The sequence below is a fragment of the Mesoplodon bidens genome (genome assembly GCF_964165515.1).
Source record: "Mesoplodon bidens genome assembly, chromosome: 9".
Classification (NCBI taxonomy): Eukaryota; Metazoa; Chordata; class Mammalia; order Artiodactyla; family Ziphiidae; genus Mesoplodon; species Mesoplodon bidens.
In genome coordinates, this window is record NC_138166.1 from 48,282,144 (window position 1) to 48,297,791 (window position 15,648).

Consider the following 15,648-nt stretch of genomic DNA (forward strand, 5'->3'; position numbering starts at 1 on the left):
ACCTCCCTACTCCTAGTCGCCAACCCAGCCAACTAAAGTAGATGGGTTTCAGTGGAGTGGGTAAGGGAGGAGTCTTTCAATTCACCATCTATACAGAATTCATATAAACTATTTTTGAAATTTAATAAATAAAACCCTCCATGAGAAATAAAGCTTTATCCAATCCTTAGGGGGGAAAAAGGCTATACTTAGAGAAAATAAAGTCATTTATACATTATTAACATAGCAATATAAAATTATTAACATTGTAGAGCTCATATACCTTTCTCTAGTTCCACTGGGAAAAGTTCCAGCTTCTCTACACGCTTTTCAAGTTCATACTCGGCTGAAGCAGCCACAGGGTCAACTTCATCATTTCTCCTGTCATAGTCTTCATTGGAGTATGTGCTGAAGACCTATAGTAAGATATCAACAAAAAGATGAAAATCCATAAAAGACAGTTCTCTTGATTAAAAAAAAATCTGCTACATATCTAAAACTACGTAAGTTAAAAATTTTGTACGAACGGTTTCTTCTAAACAACTGTTTTGTCATAAAATCAACTGAGATATTAAGGAAAACTGAATCAGAATAAAGTTAACTTACTAATTTAAAAAATGTACCACTTTTAATAATTTGAGAGACAGCATTAGCCACAGAATACATTATATGGTTAGCAACATTTATCACTTTTTATAGAATCAGAGTATACCATATTAGCTGCAATAAAATTAAGGTAAAGTATCTGAGGCTACTGAAGCAAATACCCACACTGAACCCATTTCATGCTATGACCTCTACAAGCCCTGATGCTGCAGTGTGCTGGTACTAGAATTATATTTCAAACACAGAATCATTGAAACTGACTTCTATTCTGTACTGGGCTGTGTTAAGCTCTCATTTGTCATCTCTCATTTTACTTCCATGTAGGTATAAATTAAATCCTCACTGAACCTTTTAATGAAATGACTATCAAAATATTGCTCAAGAGCTGCAGAACAAACAGGATATTGGTAGCTCTTTCTTTCTGACCTAAATCATTCAAAAGATTACTAAATGTGGTCTTCAGATGTAGCTCTAAGAAAATTATTGCCCTTCTTTCTGCTGAAATATTTGTTTTATTTGAAAAGTAACTGGAAATAGGTACACAATCCCTCACTTAATACACTGAAGAATATTTTTTAAAAAGAAATGTATAATTAACTCATCAAGCCTAATTAATTTGCATGATAAAAACTGACATTTTCAATTAAATTCAACAGTTATGAAGTATCTAGACTGGGCCTGACAAAACTTTGCCATGTCCTCCAAAATCTTAAAATCTAGGAGTAGTTTTTTTAAAAATATACATTAAAAAGTGATAATAAAAACGTCAATAGAAAGCAGGACAGAAGGTCAGAGATGAAAGAAATTAAGTCTATTGCCTATAAAGCTGGCCCTGCTAGTCCAGATGTGCTTTACATTCATATTATTGGAAAACTGGCAACTCTTACATGCTGTATACGGTAACCTATAAACCAGAAATACATACTACATACAAAGAAACAGATGTAGTGTGGTTCCTAATTCTACATACTTCTCAAAATCGTGTCATTTATAGGTTTTGTACCAGAATGCATAACTGTTTTTCTTCCTGACCTTCAACATGTTTTCATAGCCTTGTACCATTCACTTGGTCTCTACCACATTTCTCCAACACAATAAACATTTCTGCATCAAAATGAACACTTCTAAACTATGGGGTTTGTACCTTTTAAATTAATCTTTTCATAAAATATGCTTCCTATGCCCCTTCCACAGAACCTTCCAATATTTTTCTTAAATTGTCAGGTTTATGACTTTCTCTTAGACAGCCTTTTTGATCTTTCACTTCCCTTATATGTTTTGGTAATCACTTATTTATTCATTCATCAAAAATTTACAAAGAATCAACTCTATGCCAGACATTGTGCTAGACACTGAAGAAGGCAGTTTCAAGTAGCTCACAGCTCAGTAGGGACATAGAAATCAAAATAAACAACTAAAATATATGTGATAACTGATATAAACAAAGGAATATACCAAGTAATTTTTTTATTGTCATGAATTTCATGGAGGGGAAAATATTTGAGTTGAATCCTAAATAAACAAGGATTCACATATTCAAATGTAGAAGAGGTGGAATGTGTATTTCAAATATAAGACGCTAGAAAAAAATCTATATCTGTATCTTTTGGGAAACATTGACAGTTGAGTGGACCACAGTGCAGCATGCCTAGGGGAGCAAACTTTAACAACACACAAAAAAAGTTACTTGGATCTGGAACGTACATGTCCTGGAAACTATCGGCAGAGATGACTGGAAATTATTCCACTGACGTTTGCCACTTGTCTACTTCTGCTAATAGGTTCAAGTATATGATTGCTAAACAAGGATTCAAACGATATTCATACTGGAACATAACTCAGTTTTGCTACCAACTTAATGTATGAATAAAAAAATGTGTGTATACATACACATGTATATATGTATATATGTGTGTTTGTGTGTATACACACACATCTGCTATCAAATGTCCTTCCCCAATCAGTCTGGTTTATAAAGTCCATTTGGGGATATCCAGAAATTAAATAAAACAAACAGAAAACTAACTATATGACTACATATTGGAAAACAGTACTTTAAATAATGTTTGAGGCATGTAGCAATCAGATGACCATATCACCATTTAACTCTGTAGAGAAGAAATAATGTAATATACTTTTCATCTTCAGCTTGTTCATAGTCTGGTAAATTATGTGGGCACATAGGTAAAACTTATAAATACATGAAACAGAATTCATTATTTGCAAATTAAGCTTTTGTTTACCTGGAGAATCCAAGAGGTTAAACAGAAAAACTGTTAGAACAAACAAGAGTTCAGTGAAAACAGAATTTCAGAACTACCAAAAAAGCCCATAATAGCTTTAGAAAATATAACAGAAAATATCAGAAATTATAAAATACTCAAGAATTGCTGATTATAAATGTGCAAGGATATCCTTTATCTATAAAACTTAACTGAAAATTTCAAAAAGCCTTGAATAAGTGTAATGCCATACTATGTTATTGGATTAAAATCCTTAATATTGTAAAAACCTCTATGATCCTAAATTACTGTAAATGTCTCTTTGCCCCAATTTAATTTATGAATTCAGGGCAATCAAAATTAAAATCCCACTAACATTTTTCATGGAAACTAACAAGCTGCTTGCAAACAAGGAATAAGGATGAAAATAGACCCTATCAGATACCAAAACATACAATAAAACTTCGTTTATTAAGGCAGTGCAGTTTTCCCCAAGATAGATCTATTTCTGTACTCTATTCTGTTTCACTCCTCTACTTTTCTATTCAAATTAGCTTAGGTGGTCTATTCAATAAATAGTAGGGAAAGAATGAGATATCCATATGAAAAAAGATTCCTATTTCATATGATTAACAAAAAGTAAAACTTAACATTGGTTAAGAACAAAAATTATAAACTATTAAACTGCTAAAAGAAAATATGGGACAATGTTTAACAGGCTAGAGAGGACATTCCCAAAAAGCCATAGATCCTAGAAATCCTAAAGAAAATGAATAAACTAGTTGATTAAAAATTAATGCTGGGCTTCCCTGGTGGCGCAGTGGTTGACAGTCCGCCTGCCAATGCAGGGGACGTGGGTTCGTGCCCCGGTCTGGGGGGATCCTGCATGCCGCGGAGTGGCTGGGCCCGTGGGCCATGGCCGCTGAGCCTGGGCGTCCGGATCCTGTGCTCCGCAGGGGGAGAGGCCACAGCAGTGAGAGGCCCGCGTACCGCAAAAAAAAAAAAATTAATGCTAAAAGCTTCTAGGTAACAAAATATACCATAATGAAATTTCAAAACAAGTCAAATATTAGGAGAATATATTGCCAAATATCAAAATGAAATATGAAGATGCATAATATAAAAAGGGTTTTATCAACTTAAACAACTACATCTGTAAGTAGGGGAAAGAAAACTGAGAATTCAACAAAGACATATTAATGTTCAATAAATGATGTAAAGATGCTCAACTTCATTAAAAATTAAGCAAATTTAAGAAGGAAATACTATATATTCACCCATAGGATGATTTTTTTTTAAAAAAGACTGCAACAACATCCAGTGTTTGTGAGGATATAGGAAAAAGAATACACTTGGAAAAGCAGGAAAAAGCTCGCAATTTGAGAATAGCTATCAAGATTTTAAATGTAAATGCCTTTGATCCAATAACACTATACCTAAGTATTTATAGAGATACTTGCAGGTGTGCACAGATACCTGTGCAAGGAAATTCATTACAGAACTATTTATAATAGTCTAAGATGGAAAATTACCTAAATGTTCAATGATAGAGAAAATGTCTTACTAAATTATAATATATACAAATATGTAATTTCACGCAATGATTTAAAAGATCTATCTCTGCTGACATGAAAGGCTCTGAAATACATATATTATTTAACCAAAAAAGCACATGGCAGATATACCTATTATCTACTGATATATCCTTTTGTATCTACTTATATATTTCTATATATACATATATAGGTATAAATGTGTTCTCAATTGGTATGATCCTAACTTTAAATTAAATACCTCCTAAATTCTCTAGTTATATAGCTCTTGCTAAATTGTAAAACCACCTAAGCCTCAGTTTCATTATTCACAAAATGGCTATAATAATAATAATACCTACCACATAAAGTTGCTGTAAGAATGAAATGAGATAGTCCAAATAATCATGCTGGGTTCAATGTCAGGGGAGGGAAAGCTGTCCCAGGGTAATATGAGAGATAACAATATTGTCCCAGATACCTACACTCATCTCATATTCTCATTTATAAATAAGTTTTGAATATTTCATCCACTATGATGCTTAATGCCCTTGGAACAAAAATCTGCAAGACTAATTTAGTATTATAATGTAGACTGGCCTGCCAGAATCCCTACTTGTGTCCAGAGCAATACAGTATCATTACACAATGGCTCATCATCTGCCGCCAGGCTTTGTTTTGCCTTGACCAGGTAGAACCTCAGAGGTGAAAGGAAAATTGACCTAGGTAAAAACTTCCCCTTTCATCAATATGGTCATGACTCTTTCAGTATTCTTATAATAGTTCTATCATTTTTATTTATATTACCATAACTGCTCTACAAATATATATGAATAGTTAATTACAAAATAATAATCAGAGCTCCATCATGATACCCTTGCAATGCAAAAATGCAAAAAACTAAAGGCCAACAGCATCCTGGGTCCTAATATTCAACGCCATTCAAGATATGAACATATATATTTAGTTCAGTCACCTGCACATTGTTCCTGCTTTATTCCACTGAGAAAAGCAAACAAAAGTATGTTTAAGTTTAAGACTTCTTGTTTCAGAGCCAACAAGTGATATTCTATTCCTTGATCAAAGGAAACAAAACAAGACCATATCCCTTGCTTTGCAACAGAGGCAGGCTTTTAGGGATAACAAGTTTACAAATACAGTTAGCAATGACATTTCTGACCCAGCGACCCAAGGCTATGAAAAACAAATAAAGTTAAAATTAGCTTATAAGATTTCAACTAGAATCATTCTTTTTCACATTTCTGGTAGTTTGAGCTCCAACACTTTTTCAAAACAACAGCAACATTTTTTTCAACAATAGGGAAAAAAATAACTTATTTCCTTTACTTCCTTAAGACACGTTTTCTTTAATCAATGCAGGTCAAAATGAATTCAGGATTTTCTGTAAATACTGACTGGAAGGAATCTCCCACAAGCTTCCACAAGGTCTCAGTTCCGCCTGTCATCTGGGTTCTGCTGCACCTCCTGACGCATCAAAGATGGAAAATGCTGCAGGTTCTTGCAAGCTGTGTTTCAGATGATGGCTTAGCACAGCATGCTCCTGGAGATTAGTCATACGTTCACATGCTTCCACGAACTGGCCTCACTTATCACAAGCCTCCTTGGCAGAACTCTAACTCACCTTCACATAAGACTCTCAACTGAAACTAAGAGAAAACATGGAGAAGACAGTCCATATCTTAAAGTTTTAAAAACAAATCTGGCGATAAACCATCCTCAGAAAGGAGGATCCTGACAGCCTCAGAACAATGTATAAAACTTCAGTTTCCTTTTCGTCCCTCACTGATTTATGATATAAGAATTATAGTTTCTTGATTGCCTGTGTGCCAGGGAGTATGTTAGGTTCTTCTTGCAAATTGACATAAGCCAAACTGAAGTGCACAATTATCAGGCATTTGGGGGTAAGCGTTGGCAATCTCCAAAGATTCTAAATAAGTGAGAGCTTTCTGCTGCATATAAACACATTGATGGGCAGGAGGATGGAAGAAAAAGATCCACAGCTCTATCTTGCAGGCTCAGTAAAGTCTCAGATTTCTGTCCTTTAGTTACTCTGACAAGTAACCTGCATGGAGGTATACTTAAAGCAACTGTGATAATATTCCACAGTAAGATGTGTCTAATTTTCTAACCAGATCCCTCGACGGAACCCTACATTTCAGAAAACAGGACCAAATGAGAACTAGAGTTAGGTGTTACTCTAAAAGCTTAGCTTGCTTGACTCAAAGTCCATTTACATAAAATATTTCTAAAACCAATCCACATATTTTCAACATTACGCATTTCACCAATTATTTGTAACATGCCCAACATTAATAAACCTTCCTATTTAAAGTATGCATCTCTGGAATGTAGACTTCTAATTAGGGACTTTCAAATACTAATCCTAGAGTGAAGATTCATGATTGTTATACCTAGAATGCTAACTAAAGGCTCCTAAAACAAAGTTATTACCATAAATATGGTGATATGTGTGCTGAAATAACTGGAAGTAAATCACAGACAATATAAAACATTACACAAGTAATCTTTAACTCTTGTACCAACTGATCCAGTAAGTAAGGCAGAAAAGAGGAAAGATTTGAAGCTCAGAGAATAATATACATGGTATATATGAGGATAACTAATAAAGACAAAGTCTATAAGGACAAAAGGTATATTTCACTAATTGTAAGCCTAGTGTTTTCATGAATAACTAAAGAACAGGAAGTGAAAAAACAAATATACTCTACATAATGGGAGGTAGACAGCAGGCTAGTCAAAAGGCAACACAAAGTGGCATTTGTCAGTGTTCTCCAGAGAAACACAACCAACAGGATGTGTGTGTATAAAATATTTAATACATACTATATTTGTATTTATATTAAACTAGATTTATTTTAAGGAATCAGCTCACGTGATCATAGAGGCTGACAAGTCCAAAATCTACAGAGTAGGAGGCTGGAGACCCAGGGAATAGTTGCTGTTGGAGTTCAAGTCCAAAGGATTCTCTCTGCTTCAGGGGAGGTCAGTCTTTTTTTTTTTTTTTTTTTTTTTTTTTTTTTTTTTTTTTTTGCTGTACGCGGGCCTCTCACTGCTGTGGCCTCCCCCGTTGCGGAGCACAGGCTCCGGACACACAGGCTCCGCGGCCATGGCTCGCGGGCCCAGCCGCTCCGCGGCATGTGGGATCCTCCGGGATAGGGGCACGAACCCGTGTCCCCTGCATCGGCAGGCGGACTCTCAACCACTGCGCCACCAGGGAAGCCCGGGAGGTCAGTCTTTTACTATTAAGGCCTTCAACTGGTTGGATGAGTCCCACCCACATTACAGAGGGCAATTTGCTTTATACTCAAAGTCTACCAATTTCAATGTTAATCTCACTCAAAAACACCCTCACAAAAACATCTAAAATACTGTGTGACCAAATATGTGGCCACCATGGCCTAGCCAAGTTGACACACAAAATTAACCATCACAAAGGCCTTAAAATAGAATAGTCTCTGGCTCCAAAAACGAGTCTTTTGATATCTGATGAAGATAATCATATCTAGATAGTGTCTCTCTTACATCATTGGAGTGTTGTAAATTTTTTTATCCCCAGATATTCATAGAATGTACACAAAACCCATGCTAAAATCAAACATACATTTTTATATTATCAAAGGCACCAATCACTTCATACTTGTAGATTACCAACAACCAAATATGAAGGATGCAAACTCTTCAAATTTAGAATAGCTGTGGTTGACTCTGTAGAAAGATAAATGCAAGGAAACTTTTTATGAAAGTACATTTTAAGATAAGTGGAGTTTTATCAAGGTAACATATACAGAAATTATCAATGAAATAAAAATATTAGAAGGTCCTGTATCTCTTCATTTTGACAAAATAGAATTCAATTATAATTAGCACATTTAGCCGCAAATATATATAGTTTAAGTACTTGAAAAATCTTAAAATTAAGTTTAATATCTCCTTACAAAATCAGTTTATGTCTTTAATGTAATCAGGAAGAAATTCCATCATAAATAGATATAAACTTAGCTCATTCGAAACTTGGACAAATTGTCCAAATTAGTGAGTTTTTCCAGTAGACCGTTTAACAGAAAACTGGGCAATTCCACTGATGTTCATGTTTTTCACTGTATTTTTCAAATTATAATAAACAATTAAACATATCCATGAGAAACTAGCAATGTTCTCTTTCAGCTCAGCCAAACTCTTAGTTTAAACCAGAGACATATGCTTTACAAAACTGACAACTGGTGGCCAGCATGAAATAAATTGGTGGCCTTGGTCCTGTTCCCACTGGACAGGTGTCTCCATCGCAGAAAAAATGAACTAACTGGCACCTTTTTGGGGGGGATAGGGTAATCTCCTTAGAGGAATACCTGACTTCCCATTCACAGAAGTTAATACTCTTGTACATATACAACAGGATGAGTTATGAAGTCAGGGTCTGTTCTAGCATTTGTTTTAGCAGTTGCTATTCACTTATTCTTTTACTACCAGAGCCAGCACTGTGTTTCTAAAAGCCCATGGACGGAGATTATTCTGAACTGTCTACGTAGGAAAACAGATGGTGGGGAGTACTATAGCATGTGTGGTTAAAGGGGAGAAAGGGGGCCAATGACCAAACCAAAGAGGCTGAGAAGAGAAAGACTTCTCTAGGGTATAGAAGTTGCTCAGGTATAGAAGTTTACACTCCCCCATGCAAAGCTCCCAAGGGTGACTGCACCTCTGATGGGAGGGCTAAGGGGTATCATGAGGACTAAACAGTAAACTCTGAGGTTTTAGGAACCTTGGGTTTTAGGAACCCCAGGCCCAAAATTTTGCCTGGAAACAGAGTAAAAGAGCCTTGAAGGGAACTTGACCATCTGTTCAAGAATATCATCAGAAGTAACAGTGCAGGTTAAAAGGAGAAGGACTCCTAACATAAGGAATTCTGTAAAACTCTCAAAAATTGTGCACTTACCCAGGGTAATGGGAGAAAATGTGAAAACATGGATGAGACTAAATACCAGCAAACAAGTGGGTAAGGATCTCAAGAAGGTTAACTTTAGTACAGCAGAAGAAAGGAATGTGATGTAAAGCATCCTAGTGGTAGGTGAACTAAAATTGATTCCTATCTTTAGATAATAAAATGGGCTGAAGATCAGGCTCCTTACACCTCCTGTGATGGTCTTTTGATATGCCAACTTGACTAGGCTACAGCCCCCAGTTATTTAATCAAACATTAATCTAGGTGTCACTGTAAGGTATTTTGTAGATGTGATTAAAGTCCAAAATCAGTTGACTTTAAGTAAGGGAGATTACCCTAGAAAATCTGGGTGAGCCTCATTCAATCAGTTGAAGAGCCTTAAGAGCAGAGTTGAGGCTTCCCGGAGGAAGTAGAAATTCTGCCTTTGGACAGCAGCTTCAGGTCTGTTGCAGAGTTCTACCCTCCCTCTCATCTTGATGGCCTGCCCTAAAGATTTCAGCCTTACATACCCAGCTCCTACCTTTGTGTAAGCCAACTGCTTGCAATAAATCTCTTAATATGTACCTTCTACTGGTTCATATTCTCTGGTTGAACTCTGACTGATACACCAACACTCCAAGTACAGGACAAAGTACAGTTATTTGGAGCAGTGGTTTCCAAGGTGCTGTGACCTATAAGGGTTGTAAAATCCATCTAGTAGGTCATGAACAGCATTGAGAAAAGTTAAATAGAGAAAAATAGAAAACATCAGTGTTCATTACAATTAGTAAGAGTATTATTATACTTTAAAACTTTCGGTTTGATTTAAACACACATACACACATGCATGTACCATGTCTTGATGTAAAATGGTTATGATGTAGACGCTAAAAAAACAGTATGCTTAAGCGATAATTTTTTAAAAACTCTAATCCACAGAGAATTCCCGTTTAATTTACATTCTATTCTAAAAGTCAAAATAGACAATACAAGCTTCTCAAACTACTGAGCCTATGAATGATGACAGTAGGTGCAGAAAAAATTACTCTTCACATTTCTTCTCCTTCCTGAGCCATTGATTCTTACTTCAATTTTTTATTGAGCACCAGCTCAGTGGTTGGCACTGTGGTCAGTACTGGGAGCACCTAATCATCTCAGACCTGTGACTGTAACCAGCATAAGAGCTGTAAAAGAGAGGAGGACAGTGCTATGGGAGCACACAGTGGAGGCATCTAAGCCTACCTGAGAGAGAGGGGAGGAGAGGTGTAAGCAAGAAAGGATGAGAGATCTTAAAAGCACAGACTTCAGCCAGCTATGGTTACCATCAGCAAATAATAATAAGTGGGGAAGGGAAGGCATGTGGAAGGCATTCTGGGAGAACGAATAATATGTGCAAGGTAGGAATGAGAGAGAAGAACAGAATTATAGACCAAGAAATAATTCAATCTGGCCAAAGCTGGAGTGGTGAATGAATGGTAAGAGATGGGAAAAAGTATGTAGGGAGAGCTTTGTGACACATGGTTTGTTGTGTGAATAAAATTCATATGCTCTAACCTTGAAAGATAATGGGAGTTTAAGAGGGTTAGAGGGGACCAGAATTGGAAGGGGAGATGAGCTAGAAGCTCTAGGAATCCTATATCTTGACCCCTTTGGGGGGACTAAGTGGGAGCCTAAGTCCTCAAGGTACTAAGAGACTTTCCCCAAAGTGCCCCTGGTGGCGCGGCCAGTCGTTCACATGACAACAAAAAGGTAGTCAGGGTTATGGGCACGCTGCCCTTGCACAGGGACTGGGAAGCAAAAAGAGCAGAGGCATCATCAGTCTCAGAAGGACCATGAGTAAACCCAGGTACTGGGAGCTGAAGCCCCTCTCCAAGGTCAGCTAAAACAATAGAGGCACGTGAGTGACAAGAGCAACAAAAGACTATCTTTAATGAATTGTCAGGGTGAAACTGTAGAAATCATGCAAGATAAAGGCCTATCTAAAATCCTGCACTTCAGGAGTGTGCTGGTCTCTAGAAGAGAGCATCTATACTTGAGGTTTAACACCTTTTATCAGAATCTATACTTGAGGTTTCACATTATTTTACCAGAGGTCAAATAATAAAAGCAAAGGCTGCACAATTTTCCAAAATCTCCAACAGGTTCAAATGTTGATAGAGCTAAAAAACAAAAACAAACCAAAAAAACTGTTTTAGCAAGCATTTCTACCACCAACTGAGACCTACAGAGCGAACTGAAAATTTTAATTTTTGTAAAGGTCACGAGTAAAATACGCTTAATTTTTAAATTCTGCAAGCTGAGGCCAGACATCACATGGTGGAAAAAACTGAAAAACAAGACCGAAGCACAAATAACCAATTGTTAGGGAATGCATATATACATGAGGACACTGATGCTATGTACAAGGCTGAACTTGTAAACTAAGCCTAGATGCAACAGGAACTTTACTACATTCGGCACAGCTGTGATCCAGTGTTAAAACTAATTGTGTTATCCTACAAAGCAGGAAAGACTGCTTTCTTATAAACAAACTGTCCCTTCCATTTAGACTTCTCCAAGAACTATAGTGATATGTAATTGACTGACTCAGGATCATCACTGAAAATGTCAACATAACGTTAAATCTACAAATGGTATCTGTCTCCTTCTTCCCGTATTTATTGGCAAAACCTAAAGGGCAGCTGTGCTTTACGGGAAACAGGACAATGGGCAATTTTTGTCAAAACATGTGGAGGACAGTGCTGTCTCGTTAATTCTTGGTGTGTCTGAGGTGAAAGCTGCCATCACTGCCATTACCATAGGATTAATGGTCAAAGCTGCGGATTACTGACCCTTGAATCACAGTAACTTTGACCTCATGTATCTTGTAATAGAAATGATGACTTTGTAAATACTGTGTTAACCACTATGCTTCTTAAATCAATCGTCTCCACAACCTCAGAAACTGTCCATACAAAAAAAGATGCCAACAAAGCTAAGTGGTAATTTGTTAAAAATAGGTGACTGCTCTGCAAACAGAGAAGAGGGTGCAACAACCACTGCTACCTGGGTCCCTGATTTATGCATAGTCCACACTTCTGGGCCAGTTCAATGCCTTCCTGACACCTCAAAATTAAAGGGGCCCAAGGCAAAACTGTAGTGTCTCACATCCTCTACAACAAACTTGGGAGGCAGGGTTGGGGTGGGGAACAGGAGAGAGAGTGATCTATGAGTGATTTTACATTTCTTCTGCACACCTTTTCTGTGCTTTCCAATTCTGTATAATGACCAAGTATTACTTTCTTACGGGGGTGGAGTGGGAAAGACATTCTAAAAAGCCTCCTAAGGTCCTCCTCTCCCACAGGAATAAAGTTGACATATTTAGAAGGACATCAAAATTCTCCAAGATCTGACTCCAGCCTACCTTGCCAGCCTTTACCTAGCACTACTTCCTTTCACTCACTCTACGGTGCAAAAATTTTTACTACTTTGTTATATGTCTGCAAAACTTCTTTCACCTCTCTTGGGGTCTCTCCTACAGAATTTACCCCATGCTATATATTGTATTTATCTGTGATCACATTTTCTATTCAAATAAAATGTCAGCTCCCTGGGGCTGGAGTAGTCTTATTCATCTTTCTACTACCTGCTGGTTTTGTTTTTGGTTTTTGGTTTCCATTTTTATTGAGGTATGATTAACAAACAGAAATTATATCTTTTTAACAACATGATGTTTTGATGTAAGTATACCTTGTGAAATATTTACCACAATCAACATCACCTACTGTTAATAGTAAAATGTCTTAAAAGCAAGGGGTCTTTTACCATTGTCAGTGATCTATATATAGATGGTATCTTAAGTCAGAACTGCTTCTGAACAAATGAAAAGTGACCTTCACAAGGCAAAAGGGAGCCTCAATCCTAAAATGCTTCAAAATAAAACTTACAACTTCAAAACAAAGATGTCTTCACATATGCAGTTTGGGACGATCTTTAGTGGTCATCCATTAGTCAAATAAACCTGTGATAAAACCCAGTTAGCATAAACATTTGCAAGGCTGTATTCTAGAAGAGATGACTTAATAACCTAGTCTTAATAATTATTTATGTCAGAGATCAAGTATTACCAAAGAATGGATATTTATTATTAAAATTAATTTTAAATCCTATTGTAGATAATACCAAAAAATGACCACTGCCCTCCTTTTTTAAAGGCCAGTTAGCTCCTGGTAAGAAATTTTATAATGTTCCCCTTTTGATCAGATTAGTATGACTGACAAGAGAAGTCAATTTGGTAGAAATGATTGTTTTTTAAATGTATTTTGAAATGCTAATATAAAAGTGTATTGGTACGAATAGGGCAGTCAAGGGTAATTAGCTCTCTGAAACTGTAACATTTGAAGAGCTATAATAATATCTAACATTGGGTTCTCTGCTTGAAATGAGACACTGACAGGAGAAATTTTACAGTATTTCACTTGTGTTTAGACAGTGGATTTAAATATATAAATATATAAAAGTGGTTGGCTCCTTTCGTAGCCTTGAGTGCAGCATTACTCCCTAAGTGAGAGGAGGTCAGTTAAGGTCCTAATGTCTCACAACTGTGGCAGATTTGCTGATTAAATCCAGCAGTCACTCTTACAGTTTTGTGTTCTGGTCATGGTGGTCCATCCATAAGAAACTCCATCTGCTGGTACCTATCCTCTCTCAAGCCAAAAATTACAAACAATGCAGTGTGTAAGAGCTGTCTACCAAAACCTGTTCCCATGTCGTCTCTACCTGCCATACTGACATTGGGAGGGTAAATGTGTTTGTCATGTGCCTAAATTTGATGTCCTCAAATGCCCGTCTGCCTTTTGCTAATCAACCTGACATAGAAGGTTTAGAAGAAAAGTTTAATACAAACGAGAATGTACCTCACCCTTTCACATTGGAAGAAGCAAAAGACACTGTCTGGAAATATAGGACTCAATTCCTTAAATATTTTGAAGCCTCATTATGATAATATCCTCCAACATTCGATCACTTCTTTTCCAGAACTCCTTGAGTCCTCTGTCAATCACTTAGTGCTTATATCCTGCCTTTTATTTGTTAATAATATTTTATGTGTTTAAATCTCGTTATCTGGCATCTTCAACACAAAATTAAAGTCTTATTCCCCATTGCATCTCCAACACTTGGCATCATGCTTGACACAAGGTGCCTACTCAACAGATGTCTGTTGACAGAAGTGCCTTATAAGGGAGGCTGTTGGATAAATTCATTTCTTTTGGAAATTCTGTAACTAAACTCTCTTGAATAGGTTCTCCATTCATTCAAATAGTTATTCAAGTTTTCCAGATAAGCTGTCAACATGAGCAAAGGAAATCTTCCTGTCTGGTCTACCCAGCTAGCTTCAACTACAGCTCTGGCATTTAGGGCACTGAGATTCTGGCAGCAGCTAAGGGCAACATAAAAATGCAACACAGGGAGTCAGCCCTTTACAAAAAAGTAGTATCAGAAATGGGACAGGAAAAGCTGGTCCTCTCATAGTTAGGCCTGTTCCACTCTTTCCACTTTTTCCTCAATATATATAATGTAAATATTTGCCAATCAGCCCTCTCATAAGAATTGAAAAGATGATTTCAATAGTGACCATTTGGTGGACAATGAGGAGAACCCACCCACTCTGTTTACAAGCAAACAGTAAACTTGGATAGAATTTTCCTTCAATTTTGTTCAAGAATATCTAAACAGAGAAATGACAGGTAGGTGATAATGAGGAGATGAGGAAGAGGAAGATAACTGTAGCTATCATTGAGTGACTCTTCTGAGATAAGTGTTCCATAATGGTCCTATTTCACAGATCAGTGAACATCAGGCTCAGAGATGACAGGTAGTTTGCCCCCAAAGACACATGGAAAATACATGTGACAACTGAAATCTAACCCCAGGTCTGGCTGGATTAAAAGTTCATGCCCTTTCCCCCATGCCATACAGCTTTGGTAAAGGAAGCATGATTAAAAACACCAAAATTTAAAATAAGCACCCTGTGTAGAATAAGCAACACATACACGCACGCATGCACGCACGCACACACACATACACACACCCTACAACTGCAAAGGACCAATAAATAAGGGGGGAAATTCCAACTCACTAGAAACTAAAGAAATGCAAATTACATAAGTCATTTTTTGTTTACAGATTTAAAAACCGGCAAAGGGACAAATTATCACTCTAATACACTATGGATAAAGTAAACTGGTATAAGTTTCTAGAGAGCAATATGTTAAAAATCTTGAAAAGTTTAGTATCAATTGACCTAACAGATTCTAAGGATTTAATCTAGTGAAATCATAGATTATATTTACCCAGAAATATATGTACACTG

General features: G+C 36.7%; 1 protein-coding gene across 1 annotated transcript in view; it reads right to left on the reverse strand.

Annotated features, from left to right (window-relative positions):
• The window catches only part of PPP1R9A (protein phosphatase 1 regulatory subunit 9A), a gene marked incomplete at its 5' end in the record, with an annotated part of 154,227 nt that overhangs the window by 138,144 nt on the left and 435 nt on the right, over window positions 1-15,648 (reverse strand). The window contains one exon of the mRNA XM_081243663.1: window positions 263-395. Coding sequence (XP_081099789.1) covers window positions 263-395 — 133 coding nt within the window. The remainder of the gene's footprint in view (window positions 1-262; window positions 396-15,648) is intronic.